Genomic DNA, 23,306 nt, shown 5'->3' with positions numbered 1-23,306 from the left:
CTGCCAATTACAATATCATTAGCGATTGCCTTTCTCTGGCATAACCAGAAAGGCAATGTACTTTACATCTTAATGAGCTCAGGTAGAACATATTTCACGGATAATTTAATTTTCCTTTTCTTATCATATATAGATAAGAAAAAAAGCTCACCTGAAAGTAGATTTCCTGAACAGAAAATAAAACTGCAACCTTGAACAACACACACAGATCTGCGTCCATGTGAAAAGAGTTTACGTTTATAGAATTTTAATTGCCAAGGGATCTGAAACACTAAAACAAGCTTGTTTGGTGCTATTTCAACAAATTTATTATACAAATAATATGTCAATCACATGACAGGACTTATCTCCGGGGGTAACCGTAGAATCAATAGCAATTTATACTTCAGTTTTTTTTCAATACAAACATAATGTGACCCGACCTTATTCTACTTAACTTCTGTAGTATTGATAAGCAACAATGGATTCCACCTAGGACTAAAATGAAACTAATAAAAAAAATATTTATTTATTTATATTATCCACATCTACTACAGGTAGATATTTTAAATTGACATGCTGTCAAAAGATTGTAAGTTACATCAAGACCAAGTAGCCCTTCTAACCTGTTCAGCCTTGCTCTAGAAGCAAAACAATATTACTAATTAGCTGAAATCAAAAACTGTAACCACCAACCAACCTTGTTTTCATCACTCCACTTAAAAGAGAAACCATTTTGGTGGTCTATCCCCCTCCCCACCCTCCTTCCCCCCCCCCACCTCCCACCTTTCAACTTCCAATGTCCATCTCTCTCTCTCATTTACCTAGTGTGTGTTCTCAGTGCAGCAAATATTTGATGCACAAAGTTAGTGAGGGTTCTTGCACTTTAACCATCAACATTTGTGATTGGCAAACTGTATCTGTCTGCTGTCCTGACCGTCTAGGATCCTACTGAATGACCATGGTATCAATTTGGGCCAAGTTTCAAAGAATCAAATTACAGGGTTTTTTCAATTACATCGCACACCTTTAAGAGGAAACACCTTTTGGGTCCTAAGATTCCTTAAGCATCCTGTAATCTGATGCTCCAATGTTCCCTAGAGCCAATCACACATGGGCTTCTAACCGACTAATAATTCTTATTGGTAAATTTCTCAAAGCTGCAGATGAAAAACTTCTCAGTAATTACTTTGTAATGACCTATTTCTTGGTCTGGTTATTCTAAATCTATTCGCGCGAATTGAAGTCTTGTTCTCTACAGCATTTGGATTCTGATTTGCAGTTTCCTGAGCGGTAGCTTAATGTGGGTTAGCTACGGCGTGGTTCCTTAAATGGCATTAGTGTACAGTGTGTTTGTGTGCTATAGGAACAATACAATAGCTTGTGCTGTCGTGATAGCTTTAGCTATAGCTGGAATGGTAGTTTATGGTATAGCTAGAGTAGCAGTAGCTAGAATGGTAGCTCATGATACAGCAGGAGTAGCAGTAGCTAGAATGGTAGCTCATGGTATAGCTAGAGTAGCAGCAGCTGGGATGGTAGCTTATGGTACAGCTGGAGTAGCAGTAGCTAGAATGGTAGCTTATGGTATAGCTAGAGTAGCAGTAGCTGGGATGGTAGCTTATGGTACAGCTGGAGTAGCAGTAGCTGAAATGGTAGCTTGTGCTATCACTGATAGTCCCTCTTAGTGCAAAATATATGTTAGCTCTAGAGCAAAGTAATTTGAATGTTACATATTTGGCATTTATAACTGAAATTACTAAGAGCAAGTCAGACTAAGTAATTAATACAGTAGGCACAGAAACTATATATAAACAAGTTAAGTTATAGTGCATGTGTGATGGGAGACAGGTCAGAGAGCAGAGAGGAATAGAGTAAATTCATGAAAGTACTTATAAATATTGAGTGCTACAATTTTTATATTGTATTGGCACTGACAGTATTAATATGTGAATGTGTGTTCAAGATTGGTTACAGACACAATATACAGACAGAGGTACTTAACTTCATACATCAGTTATTCAAACCAATGCTACATAATGTAAAGGGCTGTGACTGGTATCATCTTAGCCCTCTCTTCTTAAAAGAAGTACAATCCAATGTTCTAACATAAAAACATGAGTGATACAAGAGTATTTATTTCCCTGATCCATTACACATGATATTGCAAATCATCAAAACTTAAAACTTTCTGTTTCAACAAAAACGTCATTTTGTTTGGCATAACTTGACATGTCCATGAATTCTTCCTCATCACCATGCGAACGATAATAAGAGTCACTTGAAGTCTGATTTGCTTACCTATGATAAGAATGGAATGATCAAACATGATACTGGAATGATCGAATATGATAAAACTTTACTCTCCACGACGACGTCCCATAAACATGTCCAACTTTATCATGATTAGCATAACAGATTTCGCATAAACCTAAAATGTGACTATTTTCAGCTTGGAGAATTTTTATGAAGACAACATTTAGCACTGATGCAAGATGACATGGAAGGGCAATACATTTGTATCATTGTACTATAGGAAGATAGAATAACAAGATGGGGACTTACGTCATAATCTAATACAGACAAGAATAGAATCGAGACCGAGCTTGATCTGCCCGGCGATATATCTGTCAACTATGAATTATAAACAAAACCGCAAGACAATCGTATCAAACCTAAATCTAGTTTAGACACAACTAAACATATACCTGCACTCTTTTCACACCTTTTGTTCATTAATTAAAAATGAAAGAAATTAGGTATTGACAATGAAAATTGGCTTTAATTTTAAAATGAGTTTCAACCATTGGGTACATGTATGTTAAAAACACAGTTCCACTTGTTTGTGATATGCTCAGGTAGTCAGGTTACAGAAAATGGGTCAGGTCGAATGGTAAGTAGTTAGAGTACTAAGCATAATTAAACTAAGCAAGGTATACTTTCAATCTCTTCCCAACCATTTTAAAGATGAAGGTTTTATAAATAATAAAAACATGTTCAAAGAATGGCGTAAAACTTCTGTAGATCCATCCAATAACATGGCTTCATATTAAGCAACACTTTGACAAATGAAAGCTTGAATTATAAACTATTCCACCATTTAAAGTAATCAATGATGTGAGGATCTAAACAGCAGCAAACATGTTTACATGTGGTTTCCATGGTTCCTTCAAATGTTAGGGTGACTGAGCTCAAGAATATGTTCTTATTCCTCTTTTAAGCAGATCTGTTTTGATGAATCTCGTAAAGCAGCATATAATTGTGTGTAGGCACTTAAAATGGTAGAATGAGGAGGGGCAATGACCGGGGAGGGTGCACAGTGTTAAAGGGTTACCATGTACATTATAGTAACGGTAGAATGGGTGCAAAGGTTGTGAGGAGGCAGGTAAGCGAGGAGCGAAGAAAATAAGTCTAAATCTGAACAATTTAGTACAACAGAAGAGGAGGTGGGCAATACAGACGAGGACACAATTTAAATCTTTCCAAGAAGTATTTACAGGTTGGTAATTGCTTTCTTTTCCACTTGTAAACAGTATAATCTTTTCAATGTTTGCACAAACAAGGGACAGCAGATCTATAAGTAATTCAAAAGTCAAGACTGTTTCTGTCAGAATTCACCTCCTCCATTTGCTTTTCTTACTTTGTTTTAACTTTCAACGTCATCATCATCTTGTTGTTTTTCTGTCATTTCTTTGAACTAAGAATATCAGCGAGTGAAGGGAAGATTGATCCTAGCTGATTACGTGTGTAAATTAATACATTGTTATTGATCACATTTTGAGAGGGAAATATAGTACAAGACACATCACCACAATGCTTTGACATACATGTCCGGGATGCATACATTGACCACGCTATGGTCGATGAAAAGCATTCGGAAATGATTAAAGGAGTCGTGGGATATCACACATGTCATTGGCTGAATCACCTAGGGCTGCTCAGAGGCCAAACAGTGATTTCAGGTTTAATTGAAGGTACACTTTAAACATCTCCTAACTCAGTCTTACCTCAGTGGATTTAACTGTTAATTTTCACTAAAGCTGAGGAATCAGAAATATTACAACTATAATACTTTTGAGTAAACTGACCTTAACTTAAGTTGCAGCATTAAAACGGTACATTGATTGGGATTATATTGTTACTTGCTTTATCCCAATCCAGGTATCCATCTTACATAATCCATTTAATAAAATACTTTACCTAGTGTTGTAGTGTCTGTGATGAATTTGTGAACACTAAATGATAAGTTTATGTCACAGAATTAATCATGGGATTAGTAAGGTGACCTTGGTAGGCCTGTGCTGATTATTAAATATATGGACAATTGACAACAAAGATACATATTGACAGAGCAAATTGACAGTCCCTTCCTCCAGAGTCAATGACTGCAATTACAACTCATTTATCCAAAAACAATTCTAAACCACAAGGAAATGGTGAAAAGGTTCATGAAAGTACTTTCCTAAACGCACGATTTGTTGGATGATATGGAACAAAGATCAAATAACACAAATAACCTTCTCAAAGATAAAAGTCTTCATCTCAAAAGACAAAAGAGATCAAATGTCCTCATTTCATGACCTTATCTGGTCCTTGACTACATTACGAGGGTTGGTTGCATTATTATGTTTTAATGCAGTGATTTGTAACAATTTAATAGGGGCAAGATGAACAGACTAACTACTTCAGACATTGACAGATTCAGAACTCCTGGAAGTGAAGAGTGACCTGTAAGGAGATCACAGTGACAAGGACTTCAAGAGAGTAAGGTGTCAAAGGGGTGGGTTGTGTCCAGAGGGGGCGGGACACTGTGCTAAATAGTGCAAGCTTTTAAATCCTAGCTAGAAGACTTCTGAATGGTAGATTGGGAAGGAAGAGGACAACAACCCTAGATAGGGACATCAGGGATACGATGCAGGAATGTTACTAGTTGTTATCGGCTGGTGTATGTACAGTAAAGGATACAGCTAATAGAAGAATGAAGTTAATATGGTTATATAGTAAAGAGAGAGGATAAAACTGGGCTTCTTCCAATTAATAACTATCATATTTGTGGGCTGCATCATGTGATATTATGCCATACTCTGGAGACAGTATCTTACAAACACTAAAGTAAAGTAGTGCAGTGTATCATTTCCATTCTAATAGACTCTGAACACTGAGACACAAAAAGAGTACCTGAGAATTATCATCAACTTAGGCATTTGATTTTGTTGCAACTTTTAGCTAAATTTATGATTTTCATGATATTTAATATAACAATTAAGATACTGCAACAAGGTATATAGAAAACAATGGGAGGTTATGTACACTGATTTTTTGTACACTGATTTTTTTTTCTCATTAAACAATCAAATTTAAGGCCCAATTTTCAAAACCACTCATTGATATTTGATATTGTTTCTTACTTGATTATACTGCCAGTGTTTTCTAACCAATGTAGACCATGTACTGACAGTAACTCATAAGAGTATACAAAAGAAAGAAACTTGTAAACTTTGCAATCTATCACCTTAAATTACTTCATACAAAACAGCAGCACTTCTTGAGCATTGTCAACCTTAACTTGTATAATTAAAAGGTCCCAGTTCACCCATTAGGCATTTTCTAGTTCTTGCAACAGACACCTCAAAAATAATGGTTTTCTTAATTAAATCTTGAGTTTGGTGAACCTCCACAAGGAGCCTTTGATTAACTATTACGTATGTTGTGACCTTGGGTTAAGGAGACCAGCTCTAGTTACAGGGCTCCTGACTGACCTTTGGGCTAACCCATCCGACAGCACTCAGACGTTCTAAAGCACCCATGGCTACGAATAATCGGCACTTTCCTAACTTTCTTTCAGGGCATTATACTTTTCAACAAAAATTTAGGTCAAAGACAGGATAAAAATGGGTTCTTTTAGGAACATGGAAACGTTCCTGATGGCAATGGCAGTGAGGACTGCAATTGACACATCCGCTAACACTTCATTGAAAACCACTCTATCTGACAAACCAGATTGATCATTAATAGAATGATAAAAGACAGACAATGCTGGGGATGATCCTTGTATGCTGATATTAATGCTGGGGATGATCCTTGTATGCTGATATTGCCATAAATATCTGCATGACTTTATGAGAGTGATTAAGAGTATTCACCACATCCAGATAACCGTCATGGTTATATCTGAAGAAGGGTTAGTACATCACCGTTATATTAAACATGTCATACTTAGTAGCAAATACACGACACCATAGAAACAGCTACTGTACACTTTGTGAATACAAAGAATAAAAAGTAAAATGTTGACATATATTCAAGCAAACTGCACCAAGATACTCTGAAACAAAAAAAACTCTGTCACTCTTAACAGGATACACTTGAAACAAACACGGTCTTACTTTAACAAAACAAACAGTCATTCTTAATGGGATATACTTCAAATATTGCAAAAGTCACTGGTTTGGATATTTACAAGTGACAAGCTCACCTGTCTCCCCACAACCTAAGCACCCTCGTCTACTGTACCTAGAATGTCCTGGTAACCTTTTAACACTGTGCGCCATCTATGACCAGCCCCTCCAGTCAATGCCTTCCTTCTCATTGTACCATCCAAATTGCCTGTATCACGTGTTTTTCGAGTGGATTTTTCCTTTCGGAATTTGTCCATGATGGTATCTTATGATTTGAGAGTTTTCCATCTGCTGGAGTCTAGAGAATTATTAGGTCTAAATAATAAAGAGGCCTGTCTTACTGACTCTAGCCTTATCATAGCTCCTCAATAGGTGTGCTTATGTGTACTCAGGCGTAGCAGGACTTCCCATGGAAGGAAATGCATTGTAAGCCAACACCCAGCTGATTCTTTCAAGTTAAGACGGGGTAGGGATGGGAAGGAGAGGGTGTGGTATGGAGGTAGGATGCATGAACAATGCATTATTTACAATAGTGAGTGCAATACCAGTTAAATTAAGTGAGTTGTGTGTAATGATAGCCAACCATTTTATACTACAGTATAAACACACAGCGCTGTTTGGGAATATCTAGTGTTCAAATAATTTCAACCAATTTTGAAGGTTCTGACCTTTGTCTCCTGTAATACAGAATACTACATGGTTACTGTGTATAAAACTACCAACCATCTTTGCACTTGTATAGCGACTTGAACATTATGCAATGTTATAACATTTTGCGATATTAAGTTCTTCCTTGCTGTTAACTGCAAGAAAGTTTATTGATTGCAGTTTATACACTTTATTCAAGTGTCAATACACAAATTGAACTGTTAAAAATTATAAGGAATAATGAAGATTGGCTTAATAATATTATTGACAAGCATTATTGACACTTATAACAAAGAACCCCTTAATTCTTCCTAACTCTTCCACAATAAACCAGAGACAGTTCTATAACTAAGAAACCTTTTTCGTATTCTGAGTTATACAAAACTAGAACCAGGATTTACGAGACCAGGGAATAAGACCATTTGTTGCACCTGTTCTTTACTATTATCAACATGCATCTTCTCTAATATAATTCTGCGGATGTCTTTCACTTAAAACCAACTCTCATTTCCATCCTTCAGGGTTCTTTAACCTAGATTTAACCTTCTTTTCTCTTGTTCAACTTTTGTCAATTTTCCTCAACATCGAGGGCATACATTGTACTACCTACTTCTACGATCCGATTAAAAACCTATATCCACAGATTAATTTTTTTAGCATTCAATGTTTCAGATGAAACAGATTATCAGGAAACAATTAAATTGCAACAAACAGATGTTTCATTTCTTTTCTTTCATCTGAAGAATAATGGAATTATTCAAAGTTGTGTACACCCATTCTACTTCTCCTAACCCGACTCAGATTTTTGTTTAAGCCTGGGGTTAGCATTCAATACAGAAGTGTAACACTTAAAACTCAACTGGAAGACTATAGTAGCAACAAGATAGTCACCCATGTGAAAGACAGAATCTCAATAAAATACTCAAATCACCAACATTTTTTCTTGGTCAAGTCTTGAATTTCAGTTTCCTTTAGTCTACAAATTAAGTGCCTAGGCCCTAAAGGATACAGTACATGTATCCTTTACAAAATTTTAAAGTTAACAAAAAATTGTAAAATTACAACTTTAGAAGAATTATAATTAAACCAATGAATCTGAATGGTATACAACATGAATATGATTGTATTGTAACAACTGACAGTATTGAATAAGTAAACAGACAGCATGAATATGCAGACAGTTGTATATATATAGACAGAATTGAATATGTGTATTGAATATGCAGACTGTCGTTTATATAGACAGTATTGAATGTATGTATACAGACAGTATTGAATACAAATACAGACAGAATTGAATATGCAGACGGTTGTATATATATATATACTGTATATAGACAGTATTGAATATGTATACAGGCAGTATGGAATATATTATGCAGATAGTTGTATATATGCAGACTGCTGTTTACAGACAGTATTGATATATGTATACAGACAGTAATGAATATGTATACAGATAGTATTGAATATGCAGACAGTTGTATGTATACAGACAGAAATGAATGTGCGGATAGTTGTATATAGACAGTATTGTGTATTGAATATGACGACTGTTGTATACAGACTATATGTATACAGACAGTAATGAATATGTATACAGATAGTATTGAATATGCAGACAGTTGTATGTATACAGACAGAAATGAATGTGCGGATAGTTGTATATAGACAGTATTGTGTATTGAATATGACGACTGTTGTATACAGACTATATGTATACAGAACAGTAATGAATATGTATACAGATAGTATTGAATATGCAGACAGTTGTATGTATACAGACAGAAATGAATGTGCGGATAGTTGTATATAGACAGTATTGTGTATTGAATATGACGACTGTTGTATACAGACTATATGTATACAGACAGTAATGAATATGTATACAGATAGTATTGAATATGCAGACAGTTGTATGTATACAGACAGAAATGAATGTGCGGATAGTTGTATATAGACAGTATTGTGTATTGAATATGACGACTGTTGTATACAGACTATATGTATACAGAACAGTAATGAATATGTATACAGATAGTATTGAATATGCAGACAGTTGTATGTATACAGACAGAAATGAATGTGCGGATAGTTGTATATAGACAGTATTGTGTATTGAATATGACGACTGTTGTATACAGACTATATGTATACAGAACAGTAATGAATATGAATACAGATAGTATTGAATATGCAGACAGTTGTATGTATACAGACAGAAATGAATGTGCAGATAGTTGTATATAGACAGTATTGTGTATTGAATATGACGACTGTTGTATACAGACTATATGTATACAGACAGTAATGAATATGTATACAGATAGTATTGAATATGCAGACAGTTGTATGTATACAGACAGTAATGAATATGCAGACAGTTGTATATAGACAGTATGTGTATTGAATATGCAGACCATTGTATACAGACAGTATGAATATGTATACAGGCAGTAATGAATATGCAGACAGTTGTATATAGACAGTATGTGTATTGAATATGCAGACCATTGTATACAGACAGTATAAAAATGTATACAGGCAGTAATGAATATAGTATTCAGACAGTATTGAATATGTATACAGGCAGTATGGAATATATTATGCAGATAGTTGTATATAGACAGTATTGTGTATTGAATATGCAGACCATTGTATACAGACAGTATGAATATGTACATACAGGCAGTAATGAATATAGTATTCAGACAATATTGAATATGTATACATCAAACTCATCAGTTTTGGGCATATAAAATGAACAAAGACACTAAAAGTGCCAGTTATGTTTTTGTGCTACACAATACAAAAAGACAAACAGGCATTGAATTTGTTGGTATCAGAATACCAACTGAGGGGAGAGGGAAGGGGAGGAAGGAAGGAAGGGGAGAGGAACACAGAAAACAACTGAATTTTGTACACGCTAAGGCACTTTGACTAGCATGTTCAGATTCCAAAACACATTGGCTTAGCATTCAGAAAACTGTTCTAGTATTTAAAGTAATTTATATTCATTTAGTAAAGTGCTTTGTTGATGGCTACTACACAAGCTATGCTGTACAACATAAGCTTCCTGGCCATAATGTGCATCCAAAGCCAGGCATCACAACTAGTAGCACTTCACAAGATGATATAGAGGGCACCCATTCAATTTATCAAGGCTGTTAGACAAAGGTACATGAGAGGTGAAAACTTCTATGGATAGAGGGCAGTCTTCCAAATCTCTGACAGTGAAAGTGTTAGAGCACCCTAACAGATCTTGAAGATGCACAAACCAAATCTTGCATGCAGGGGTTGCTGATTACCTATATCAAGTTTGTTCTGACATAATCAAGGGTTCCATTGATACTAATGGCCTCAAATTTAACCCTTGGAAACAGAATGCTAAGTTTTAAAAGTGAAATAAACACAAACACTTGGTTCATTTCATTGTACAATGGAATGGGAAACAGGGGATCAGGAAAACATGTTAGTATATATGCTCAATTTTGTGTTGCTTATCTGTTAATACTGTAGGCTAGTCTTTTTGTTAACTATATATCTTTAACTGCTACAAACTTTGTTTTACCTGACAATGCTACCACCTATATATATATAGGAATAGGAAACACATGTACATCAGCACATGTATGCAGTTACTACTAGTGTTCTATTTGTTTATATTTTCATTTACCGTTGAATCGACTGGATCACAACTTCGTTTACCTTTATAGAAATGTTTAAAAGTGTAAGGTCTATTGAATGTTTTCATAAGCCTATAAAACTTCACAGCTTCATTTGTCAGTAAGCAGGATTAGGCGATGGGCACTTATAGCATTAATCTTAATATTGATAAACTTAAAAATGTTCTCACACAAATGTCAATAACTGTAGTATTCAACAGATTTCAACAGATCAACAGTATTCAATAGTATTCAAAAGATCAACATTCACCATTCAACAATCACCAGTATTCAACAGATTGTGTTTTTGTCTCTTCTATCTCTGTTATCTTTTTGAGTCAACATAGAAAACAGATCTGTTGTAAGAACTCAATAACTTCTAAATGACTTCTGTTGTATTTCTTCCTTATTAGGGAGGCACGCTTATGCTTGCCTTTCACACTGTTGTTAATTTGCACTAAGAGCATCTGTTTGTAGATCTACCAACAGATTATACATTTATGTTCATTAATATAATAGTGGTGTTAATGATAATGATGATGATTGTAGTGCTACGGATGACAGCAATAAGTCAATTGCAGAAAGAACTTCAGAATTTGGCATCTTTTTGTTTCAAACTTTCAGGGCTAAACTAATTTACACATTTTTCTTCACAGCCCAAAGTTCAATCACATTATGATGACATACATTAATGAGAGACATAGATAATGCTATCCATATTTCAAGGTTGGCTCACCATCAACATTGATCCAAGTTATAATAATAAAGTATAAATGCTTCTAAATCTTTTGTAAATGTCAATTTGAATAAGACATCAACAAAATATAAAACAAATGGTCACCATCTGTAATAAAAACTTCAGGCCGAAGGTTCCATTCTGGCTAGATCAAAGTGAATACCGAACACGATACCATTATGTGCTGATTGGAACACAGTGCTTGCCAAGTAAGTCAAGCTGATGCCAGTATATAGTGTGTCTGTAACAGGATCTTATGTACACGTTGCATACAAGATCCTTGATTTGCAGTGTTTGACATGTAATTCTACATTGATCTACAACTAGCCTTAACAATCCACAAAATTTCAACCTAAATTATTGCTAAACAGTTTGATGTTTTCTGTCTCTCTGTGGAGTACCTCTATCCTGCTCTGTTCCCCTGGGTCATTACATTTAGCAATGTAAATGTCTAAATATAAGAGCAGTAGGGGCACAGGGTATTACAAGTCACTACCTAACTGTCACTCATACATAAATTACACAGAGCTCTACAGTATCTTTACCAATCAGTTTCTTCCTTAACAGGAGGGTTTTCATCTCTCATGAACAGAACAGAGTGAAACCAAAATACTATGATGTTATTTGAGTCTGTCTGCTCACTTGGTAAAGAATTACAGTAATTCAATAGAGTCTTAAGTTACGACAGAGCATACAAAAAATATCAATCATTGTTTCAAATGGCCGCTTGCTACTGTACCTACTGTGATAAGTTAGGACTGCCTATAACTGGTATGATTAAAAATTTAAAACAGTTCATGAGAAGAAGCTTGCTTCAACTTTTAAACCAGACGCAATGCACACCTCAATTCTCAGACACTTTGACAACAATTTAGACTAAATATGACGAAACTATCAACAGTTCTCATTGTTTAAGGTTTTGAAAGAATGAAATTTGAGACCCTTACTACATTCAGTTTTTTAATTTATTTATTTAAATTTTTTATTTATTTATTTTTTTCTCTCAAGATCTACCATAAGATACAAATGCAAGTTCAATAATCCTTTCCACTCAAATTTGTCACTTTCAAAGACATGTCCAGTTGCATGTAATACAACACCAACTCTGTTCATGTATCTCTCAGTCAGCATGAAGGAAACCATTACCAAATACCGCCATCTATTTGAATAGTCACAGTGGCCATTATGGTGGAGCAGTTATCAGTACTACAAAGTTCTAATTACCGATGAAGGGCAAAAAAGTAGGAAAGAAGAAATATCAGCACTACATTTATTTCCCAAGTTATAAACTTAACAAATACATTGAGTGGCTGTTTCATACACAGGCCATGAAATTAATTTGAACACATCTGTGGAATGAAAAGTAATACCTTTTTTTTCTCACTTTTTTCTATTTATTTATTTTTGGAAGGGGAGGTTTCTTTTTCATATGAGGGGAGAGGGATAGAGCCTTTTGTAACTTCAAAATAAATTCTCTTATTGTAAAATACTGAACTTTTTACTGGAAATATTAATCTGTGAGTAGATTATCAAAATACTTCAAGTGTCAACTACTATGCCAGACTTTGAAACAATTATACACAACTATTTTTATCCATATATATATAAAGGAATACTTGGATATGACTTACATCCAAAATATGAGATACTTTATTGGCATCTAAGTTGGTGTATTGTTTCTAGGTAACCTTTGGCCTCTGACCTGATAAGTCTTATGGTGGAGTCAACAAGGTGACAGCCTAGCAGCCTAGAATATGGTAAATGGCTGCATGTGATTGATTTATTGCATACAGTAAAGAAACTGGTGGTTTATCATTTGAAATAGTCTTTCAGTTGAATATGACTGTGTGTTGTTTGTAACACCAATGAGACATTCAAGCTATTCACATGTCCCCCTCCTCCCCCCCCCCCCTATTCAGTAGTGTCTACTGGGTGCACTGGGTATACTCCCTGTTTCTATAACTCTCTGTTTGTGCATGTGTCTTCTATTCATCGCTGTATTGCGACACTGTCTAACATACAACAAAAGTAACACCCAAAATTCACTGGTTTTGGTATTAACAACAAAGATACTTACTGCACCGGTCTCCTGGTTACGAAATCATGTTCTCTGAATGGTAGATTCAAATGGAAGCGGGCAGTGACCCTAGAGAGGGTCACTGGGGGGGAGGGGGGTTACCAGTTGTTATAGGCTAAGTCTAAGTAATAGCAACTAATTTCATATTTATATGCTACATGTATCCTACATATACTATATATACTAAATATAGTATACTATATATAATACATACATGCTACATGTATATAATACATGTTAATATGCTACATGTATACTACATATCTATATACTACAATAACTACATGTATACTACTTATATCTGCTACATGTATCCTACATATACTATATATACTACATATACTACACTATATATAATACATACATGCTACATGTATATAATACATGTTAATATGCTACATATATACTACATATCTATACTACAATACCTACATGTATACTACTTATATCTGCTACATGTATCCTACATATACTATATATACTAAATATACTATACTATATATAATACATACATGCTACATGTATAATACATGTTAATATGCTACATATATACTACATATCTATATACTACAATAACTACATGTATACTACTTATATCTGCTACATGTATATATACTATGCTATATATGCTATATACATGTATGATATCAACTACATGCTACATGTAAATATGCTACATGTATAAAGATAATGTGAATTAGATACATTACCAACATTTCCAGATTTACAGATAGCTCATGGTCCTGTATGTACCTCACTTACAATGATACATTATTACGGTTTAAAGATGATACAACTCCCCACGTATTAACCAATTGGATTTAACTTTGTACCCAAACAGTTTTCAGTTCTTTTATGTTTGCTATTTACAACATATTGAAGTATCCCCTGTGCTCAAACAAATTTGCTTTACAATTTTATTTTACATATAAAATGTGAATTACTGCCAAGCCATTGATGTCATATTGAACCATCATAGCATCAAACAGGACCTACCCTGTCAACAGTTACAGCTGAGCCATTGATGTCATATTGACTCATCATAGCATCAAACAGGACCTACCCTGTCAAAAGTTGCTGTCATATTGACTCATCATAGCATCAAATAGGACCTACCCTGTCAAAAGTTATAGCTGAGCCATTGATGTCATATTGACTCATCATAGCATCAAACAGGACCTACCCTGTCAAAAGTTATAGCTGAGCCATTGATGTCATATTGACTCATCATAGCATCAAACAGGACCTACCCTGTCAAAAGTTACTGTCATATTGACTCATCATAGCATCAAACAAGACCTACCCTATCAAAGACTATTATGTAACCTAAAACTCACCTTGATTGGAGCAATGCTGAAGCTGACTTTCTGACTTGCCTTCTGTTCTTGCAATTCCTCCCTTGTTAATGGTTCTAAGCCTGGCTTCACATACAGGTAGCCATCATCATTGTCCTAAAATGAATAGAATAAAATATCTTGAATTTAGTAAACATTGAGAGTAATCTACCTGGGTTCAAGGTTCAGTACACCCATCATTTATTAACTTATATATGAATCATGTAGTACTATTGGTTTATATTAGAAATTTAGGCATATCCCAATGAGAACAATTCCAGGGGTCATATATGATATCATTAAGTCTTGTGTACACTTTGACAGTAAAACACACAATTCAGGCCACAATATAACTGACAATTGCTGAATGACAACAGTAACATAACATATTCATGAGTACATATTCATGTGTTTGTCACATTACCAACATAACAACTATCCGATAACAGGGAATACTATCATTACAAACCATGTCACCAGGATTCTACCGTTGGAGGTATAAGTTGGTTAGTAATTATAACGGTCACAGTTAAGAGAATTATTTTAACTAAAGTATATCAAATCCTGTCTTGTCCCCCACCCCCCCCCCCCTCCTCCAACCTTCCCACATGTCAAGTATGTACAAGTATGGATGATACTTCTGTACTTAAAAGTCGCTAATAAAATGTGTAGTTTTTCCTCAGCGGTAGATTCGGAAGGTGTAAGTGGGCGGTGCCCATGGAGGGAGGGCGCTGTGCTAAAACGTTCCAATGTGTAGTTAGGTAGATGGGAATAGTGCAGATGTGGGGAGACAGGTGAGAGAGGAGCATTAAATTAAATTTCTGGGCTATCAAGTTTTCTTTGATTCATTGTTCTGTTTTCAAAGATCACAGACATTCTGAGATGGTATCACCTTCAATGATCAGTACCACTAGTCCAAAATTTAGCTAAAATTTACTCATATTTTCCATAAATGGTCACCAACACCCTACGATGAAATACTGATCCCATTCATTCACCAGAAGAATATAATAAAGAATAAAGAAATAAATAATACAATGATAACCTAAAAGAGCAGAGGTATTCTAGAGGGGAACGGCAGACTGACATTTCTCATCACACGTTTCTTTGTGTGGATCTACTAGAGTGTACAGTGCAAACAGTGTATAGGGCATGTGATACACATAGACCTATGTATGTGACACCCAAGTAGCTTATAACATGGCATGACAATATTACACTATTCAGTGTTACAAACTTTGTACTATTAAAGAGCTAATAAATGAAACTGGGTGTGAAATGGTACAGACCGCCAGTTTGCCTTAAGTAAACTGATTGACAATCAACTCACATGTATGTCAATAGAGCCATATTGAACTGTATGATGTGTGCATTCATAGTACTAGCTAGCTTCAGATGACCATTTCTGGTCTTTATAGCTTATCTGGTAGCACAATAACTGTTCCACAGGACTACCTATATATACTTTATTATAAAGACCCAATTTGGTTGATTTTGTCACCTATTAAGTCATTGCCCAGATTCAGGAAGGAGGAAGTTACTATTAATTATAAACAGGCTTATCTGCTTTGTACAACGTCTATTACAGTATTATTTTCATTTATAGACATCAACTTAGTTCCCTCAACGATTAAGGATTATATTCTTATCAAGAGGAACTGGTAAGACGTTTATTTAACATTGCAAAGAGCAAACATTAAATTTCCATGATGGCCTCCAGTAAGCACTACTGCACATGTGTACATAAATATGCAACAACAGTTGCCTACATATTAGTATACACATGCAACACTAATCTCATCCCTAAATATAGTGTACTGGGGAGGGGGAAGGGAAGGGGGCCACTTGACTTGAAACTTGGTAAGCATGTGCCTGGGCATCCTGTTGTTGCACTCGCATGACTAATTACATCATAGGGTCAAAGGTCAAATAACCAAACAACATATTTTGAGCCATTATACATATACCAAAATACGAGGTGCTAAGGTTGTGAGGAGACAGGTAAGCCAGAGCGAAGTAAATTGCCAAAGGTCACATGATCAAGGGACGTAAAGGTCAAACTTGTCCAACTTGTGCAGGTAACAAAATGACCTAAAGTGTGTTGTTAACTTAGTTCAAGTCAAAGTTAAAGTTGATTGCTTAACAAAATTGCTAGAAATTTTAATTTATCCAAAAAAAAACTGAACTATTGGCTTCTATGTAAATCCCAAAATATAAAATAGGTGAAAGGACTATGCCCATGAGGTAGTACCTCCATTGTTTGAATGTATGTCCACAAGTTGGGATGAGATCTGTAACTACATGGATTGCTGACTATTTTAATGCAATTTTAATGTATTTTTAATTTATGCACTACTTTATTTCAAGGGCATTACATATATGAAGCAGATGGTGCATATTGAGAAGGAACACATATGATAATTTTATTCATTTACATATCCCTTCCAGGTGACCTGTATTTAAACTACTGTACTTACATTACAACTGATGTATTGTGTCAATAATGTATTAACCAAGGGGAGTTTCAGTACTAATTATACAAACAAAACATTGTCAGCCTGTCAGGTACCTGCACTTATTTGAAAAACTATTTACCACAACTTCACAACAGAGATTATATTTAACAATTTTATTTGTCTCTTCCTTCCTCAATCAGGTGTAAATTGGACATTTTTTCCACTTGCATTCCTAAACACTTTTCTGTAGAATTAAAGACCAACTATGGAGACATTTCGATGAACATAAAATCCCACCATTTTTCATGTATGTAATCCTTAACTGACTCCAATCACATTGCTGTAATTAACTTTACCAATTTCGGACGTTAAATAAGTGAAAAATGGGACGAAAAGTCAGCTTCTATTTCAGACATTCCTGAAACATTCCTAAGACATCAGGTGACCATGTGACGTCAACGTTTGTATACCTCACTCACAACTATACTTTTAGTGTGTAAAGTCGTATACTTGAGCTGCCAAAAACATCAACGATATTACTCCTTTTTCCTCAAAATGTCACAATTCTGTGTTGTTGGAGGTTGCAGTTAAACCTCATCCAACAAAAGCATCAGCTTTTTTAGATTTCCGAGTAAAAGAACCGACGTAAAACGCCGCAGACTTTGGATCAATTTTTTGAGATCCACGCGGAAAGATTTTTCAGCACCCGGAGTATCTCATGCCCATGAGTCCACATGCATGACCCTGCTTCTGTGTATGCTGCAAATGTCTCATTCTGTGAAAATTATGTACTGTCGATAGCTGTGTCGGACCATGGTCGGACATAGCTAATGTGAAATTGACCGTAAACACGCCCTGGACGTCCTTACATGTAACATTATATCACGCAATTGACAGTAATATATTTACTGTAAGAGATGACCGTATATACCGTGCCAAGGGTATAGCATTGTTAGTACATGTACGGTAGTTAGTTACAACTCTCGCCGGCGTTGGCTCACAGCATGTGTAAATAGCCATGTTAGGATTTATCTATTTCATTTGTTGTATTCCAGTATCGTGAGTTCCTGATACATGTGTAATATTGTCCGTTCTGTTTATTCCGACATCTGCATGGTCCAAGGAGTTGAATAAAAACAGTAGTATGTAGCGATCGGACGTTTTATTTCGTTAGTGACTGTCTTGTGATTGTGGGATGTTAGTACTGGGCAAGGCTTGTTTCAACTAGACCTAACTCTATGGAATTACACAGACTCACGGTAGATTTTCGCCCAGGATTGAACAAGAAACGTGGATTAGGATATTCACTGCTAAATTTGTTTATTGACAGGATACTTTTTCTGTGTTTGTATACTTTTGGATATTAAAACGAGTAAGTACTATGTAAGTATATTGTACCGTACGGACCTATTGACGCTACGCTATGTAAAAGATGCCTCTATTTGAGTGGAAATTTTGCTAAGAAAATAAGCAATTTAACTAAAATTTCTGCTTATAATTGTCTTAAAACTTGTTGTTAACCTTCATGTGTTCTTGTTTTAAGCTAACAGCTTTTCAAACGCTCGAAATTGGAAATCAAAAACAGTACAATTGTTCGCTATCTGTGTACAAAAAGTGCCTATATCAGCGTTTGATTTTCGCGGTATACAAACAATGACGTCACACAGTGACCAGAGGCTCCTTTGGGTCAATCTCTGTTTTCAGACATTCCAGAGGTTCATGTCACGTGACTACCCAAAATGTCCATTTTCGTGGTCGTTTTTGATGGGTTATAGTAGGTTTTCGAAGATTATTTTTTACACATGTTGATTATGGGTATGTAAACTCCTAAATTAATGGAAAATCTCAAGAAAAAAAATTGCCTCCATATTTGGTCTTTAAGACGTAAACACTTGCATTCCTAACCACTTTTCTGTAGAATTAAGACCTAAACACTTGCATTCCTAAACACTTTTCTGCAGAATTAAGACATAAACACTTGCATTCCTAACCACTTTTCTGTAGAATTAAGACCTAAACACTTGCATTCCTAAACACTTTTCTGTAGAATTAAGACGTAAACACTTGCATTCCTAAACACTTTTCTGTAGAATTAAGACCTAAACACTTGCATTCCTAAACACTTTTCTGTAGAATTAAGACGTAAACACTTGCATTCCTAAACACTTTTCTGTAGAATTAAGACCTAAACACTTGCATTCCTAAACACTTTTCTGTAGAATTAAGACGTAAACACTTGCATTCCTAACCACTTTTCTGTAGAATTAAGACCTAAGCACTTGCATTCCTAAACACTTTTCTGTAGAATTAAGACCTAAACACTTGCATTCCTAAACACTTTTCTGTAAAATTAAGACCTAAGCACTTGCATTCCTAAACACTTTTCTGTAGAATTAAGACCTAAACACTTGCATTCCTAAACACTTTTCTGTAGATTTAAGACCTAAACACTTGCATTCCTAAACACTTTTCTGTAGAATTAAGACGTAAATACTTGCATTCCTAACCACTTTTCTGTAGAATTAAGACCTAAGCACTTGCATTCCTAAACACTTTTCTGTAGAATTAAGACCTAAACACTTGCATTCCTAAACACTTTTCTGTAGAATTAAGACCTAAACACTTGCATTCCTAAACACTTTTCTGTAGATTTAAGACCTAAGCACTTGCATTCCTAAACACTTTTCTTTAGAATTAAGACCTAAACACTTGCATTCCTAAACACTTTTCTGCAGAATTAAGACCTAAACACTTGCATTCCTAAACACTTTTCTGCAGACTTAAGACGTAAACACTTGCATTCCTAAACACTTTTCTGCAGAATTAAGACGTAAACACTTGCATTCCTAAACACTTTTCTGCAGAATTAAGACGTAAACACTTGCATTCCTAAACACTTTTCTGTAGAATTAAGACGTAAACACTTGCATTCCTAAACACTTTTCTGTAGAATTAAGACCTAAGCACTTGCATTCCTAAACACTTTTCTGTAGAATTAAGACCTAAGCACTTGCATTCCTAAACACTTTTCTGTAGAATTAAGACCTAAACACTTGCATTCCTAAACACTTTTCTGTAGAAATAAGACGTAAATACTTGCATTCCTAAACACTTTTCTGTAGAATTAAGACCTAAACACTTGCATTCCTAAACACTTTTCTGTAGAATTAAGACCTAAACACTTGCATTCCTAAACACTTTTCTGCAGAATTAAGACCTAAACACTTGCATTCCTAAACACTTTTCTGCAGACTTCAGACATAAACACTTGCATTCCTAAACACTTTTCTGTAGAATTAAGACGTAAACACTTGCATTCCTAAACACTTTGCTTTAGAATTAAGACCTAAACACTTGCATTCCTAAACACTTTACTGTAGAATTAAGACCTAAACACTTGCATTCCTAAACATGTTTTAACTACTGAATTATGACCTAAACAGTAAATACTCTTCGACGATTTGAGTACATTTTGGACTTGCTTTTAGAGATATAACAAACTGTACACTATTGAATAGCATTGTCAGGTAATGAGAACACACTGAACATTGCATAAAACTGTTCTCCGGTCGTACATAGCTTCATTCTACAGACCCAAACGTTAAACAACTATTTTTGGTTAATTAATACAAACAGAATGACTATCACACTTTCAATGATCAAACTGTTTTTTTTTTTTGCTTTATTGATGAGGTTCTTACCTGTGTGCTGTCTGTAATATTCATCCCACCAGGTACAAGCCTAATGGAGTAAACTGGTTTTAAACTAACAGCTGCTCACCACACCCACTGCTGGGTCATCAGTCACTTTTACTCTTTCCCAGTCTGTGACCTCATCGGACTATTTAATACAAACTGTATCCAGACGGAAGGTTATTTTTACCGTATATGGGATGTATGCAATTATCAGCAAACAATGGATTATTTAATAATTTACCAACATTAATGAACATCTCCTTGAGCATGTAGTCTCTAACTTTAAAACCTCTGATATTTATTTAACGGTAGGATTTGTCGAAGCTGTACATTAACTATTGGTATTTTTAACATATTATATACGCATGCTGTGTAACATTCATCCATTATTCCTCTCACAATGATTATGTGATGCATGCAAGACATGTGCCTGACACACAATACCACTGTAAGACACATTTTCACTTGAGGAAACAACTGCATGGAACAGTTTATTGGTTAACTAGTTAGTCTAATTAGGGAAATTTATGACAAGTTTGATAACCAAGACTGTAAAATTAAGGTTAGAAATAAAATGTAATAAAACAGATTAATATTGCAACAATGGGTTGTAAAATTTGATAAATCTTAAGAAACTACTTTGCATGACCTTAAGTCTACTGAATATTCAACCTTGCCTTATACAGATAATGATTGGTTAGTTCCAGTGTATATATGTGATCAAGCATTTGTGTGATTGGTGGTTGTCTTCACAATAATAATCCTAATGCTTTGAAGAATTTAAACAATCTGATGAAGCAGGAGTATGCCATCTTTAATCTCATTGAGAACCAGAAAGGATGATTGTTAAAATATCATCTATTGAATAGCAATAACTTCCTAATCTTAGTATTATTTGGAAGAGAATGATAAGTGTCTGATTTTTTCCAACGAAAAATACAACAGCAATAGTTCTACAAGAAATGAAAAACAAAACTAGTTCAATATTCCAAGTCAGCTCTACGTAGCTATACTTATTCCACTAAAGGTACACACTGAATAAATATCTGTATACAGGAACTAACAACAACTTAAGATAATTTAAATAAACTACTACCAAACACTAAATGTGTACTACCAAACACTAAATGTACTTCCAACCACTAAATATACCACCAAACACTACAGTAAATGTGTACTACCAAACACTAAATGTAGTTTCCAACCACTAAATGTGTACTACCAAATACTAAATTTGTACTAACAAACACTAAATGTGTACTACCAAACACTAAATGTACTACCAAACACTAAATGTACTACCAAACACCAAGTGTACTACCAAACACTACATACAAGCACCAAAGACTAAATACACCGTCAAACACTCAATGTAGTACACTTAACACACTACCAAATACTAAATGTACTACCAAACACTAAATGTTCTACCAAACACTAAATGTACTACCAAACACAACATATACTTACGAACAAGGGGACAAATATTTGTTGATTTAAGATCTAATCCTTAGTGTGTAAGTTTAAATACTCTCTGAGGTTAGTAAACATGTTGTTTTAACGGGTTCTAGTTGTGTGTATAAATTTAAATGTATAGCTTATATGTCATGTGGTGCTAACACCTGAGGTAGTGCTTTAATTATGCTTCCCTGAAAGAGAGAGTGACGTTTGTAACCTTAATTAATAACATACCTTGATTTAATAATAGCAGAGCACAATGAACATGAAACGAGAAGCAATTGTAGCCACACTGACACATGTGTTACCTACTCACACAGTAAGTAAGTATAAGTAAAACAGTGTTGAATAATGATGGGAAAACATTTGAGTGGGCACTATAAACAGTACAGGGGCATAACTTGTTCATAGTTTTGTCATATAACAACTGCCGTCTGTGCCAGACTACTGTGTTACAATTTATTGACTCTGAAAACTCTGAAAGCTCAACTTTTATCTGAAATTACTCTAAATAACTTCCATTACTGCATTCTGATTTGTTTTGAATATGTCTGTTTAAGGCTTTGGTTGTTGTGGAAGTGAACATGTCTGAAATATTGGTTTAATACTTGGTAATAACTCAAGTACAGTAAATCAACATCTATTTCCTCAACAAAAGAAGTTCTTTTTTTCCTTTTGAATTTTGAGCATTTGCAATCTGATAAACTGGAATTTGGAAACAACCAAAGACCTAGATGGACATGTCCAGAACAAGCTAGAAGCAGAAAACTAGTTTTGATCTCTTGCTGAAAGCAAAAGGATGTAGCCACTAGCCATTGTCATGTGTTGTTTTGTGACATGTCTAAATGGTAACAAGGAACTGT

At 34.9% G+C, this 23,306-nt stretch overlaps 1 protein-coding gene across 8 annotated transcripts in view; it reads right to left on the bottom strand.

Moving 5' to 3' along the window:
- LOC139964608 (uncharacterized) overlaps window positions 1–23,306 on the bottom strand; it is a 159,327-nt gene that overhangs the window by 85,728 nt on the left and 50,293 nt on the right. For all 8 annotated transcript variants that reach the window (XM_071966336.1, XM_071966338.1, XM_071966339.1 and 5 more), the window contains exon 3: window positions 14,838–14,951. In XM_071966336.1, coding sequence (XP_071822437.1) covers window positions 14,838–14,951 — 114 coding nt within the window. The remainder of the gene's footprint in view (window positions 1–14,837; window positions 14,952–23,306) is intronic.

The sequence above is a fragment of the Apostichopus japonicus genome, chromosome 23 (assembly GCF_037975245.1).
Source record: "Apostichopus japonicus isolate 1M-3 chromosome 23, ASM3797524v1, whole genome shotgun sequence".
Taxonomy (NCBI): domain Eukaryota; kingdom Metazoa; phylum Echinodermata; class Holothuroidea; order Aspidochirotida; family Stichopodidae; genus Apostichopus; species Apostichopus japonicus.
Note: the sequence above shows the minus strand (reverse complement) of the source record. Positions and strands in the feature narration are given on the sequence as shown.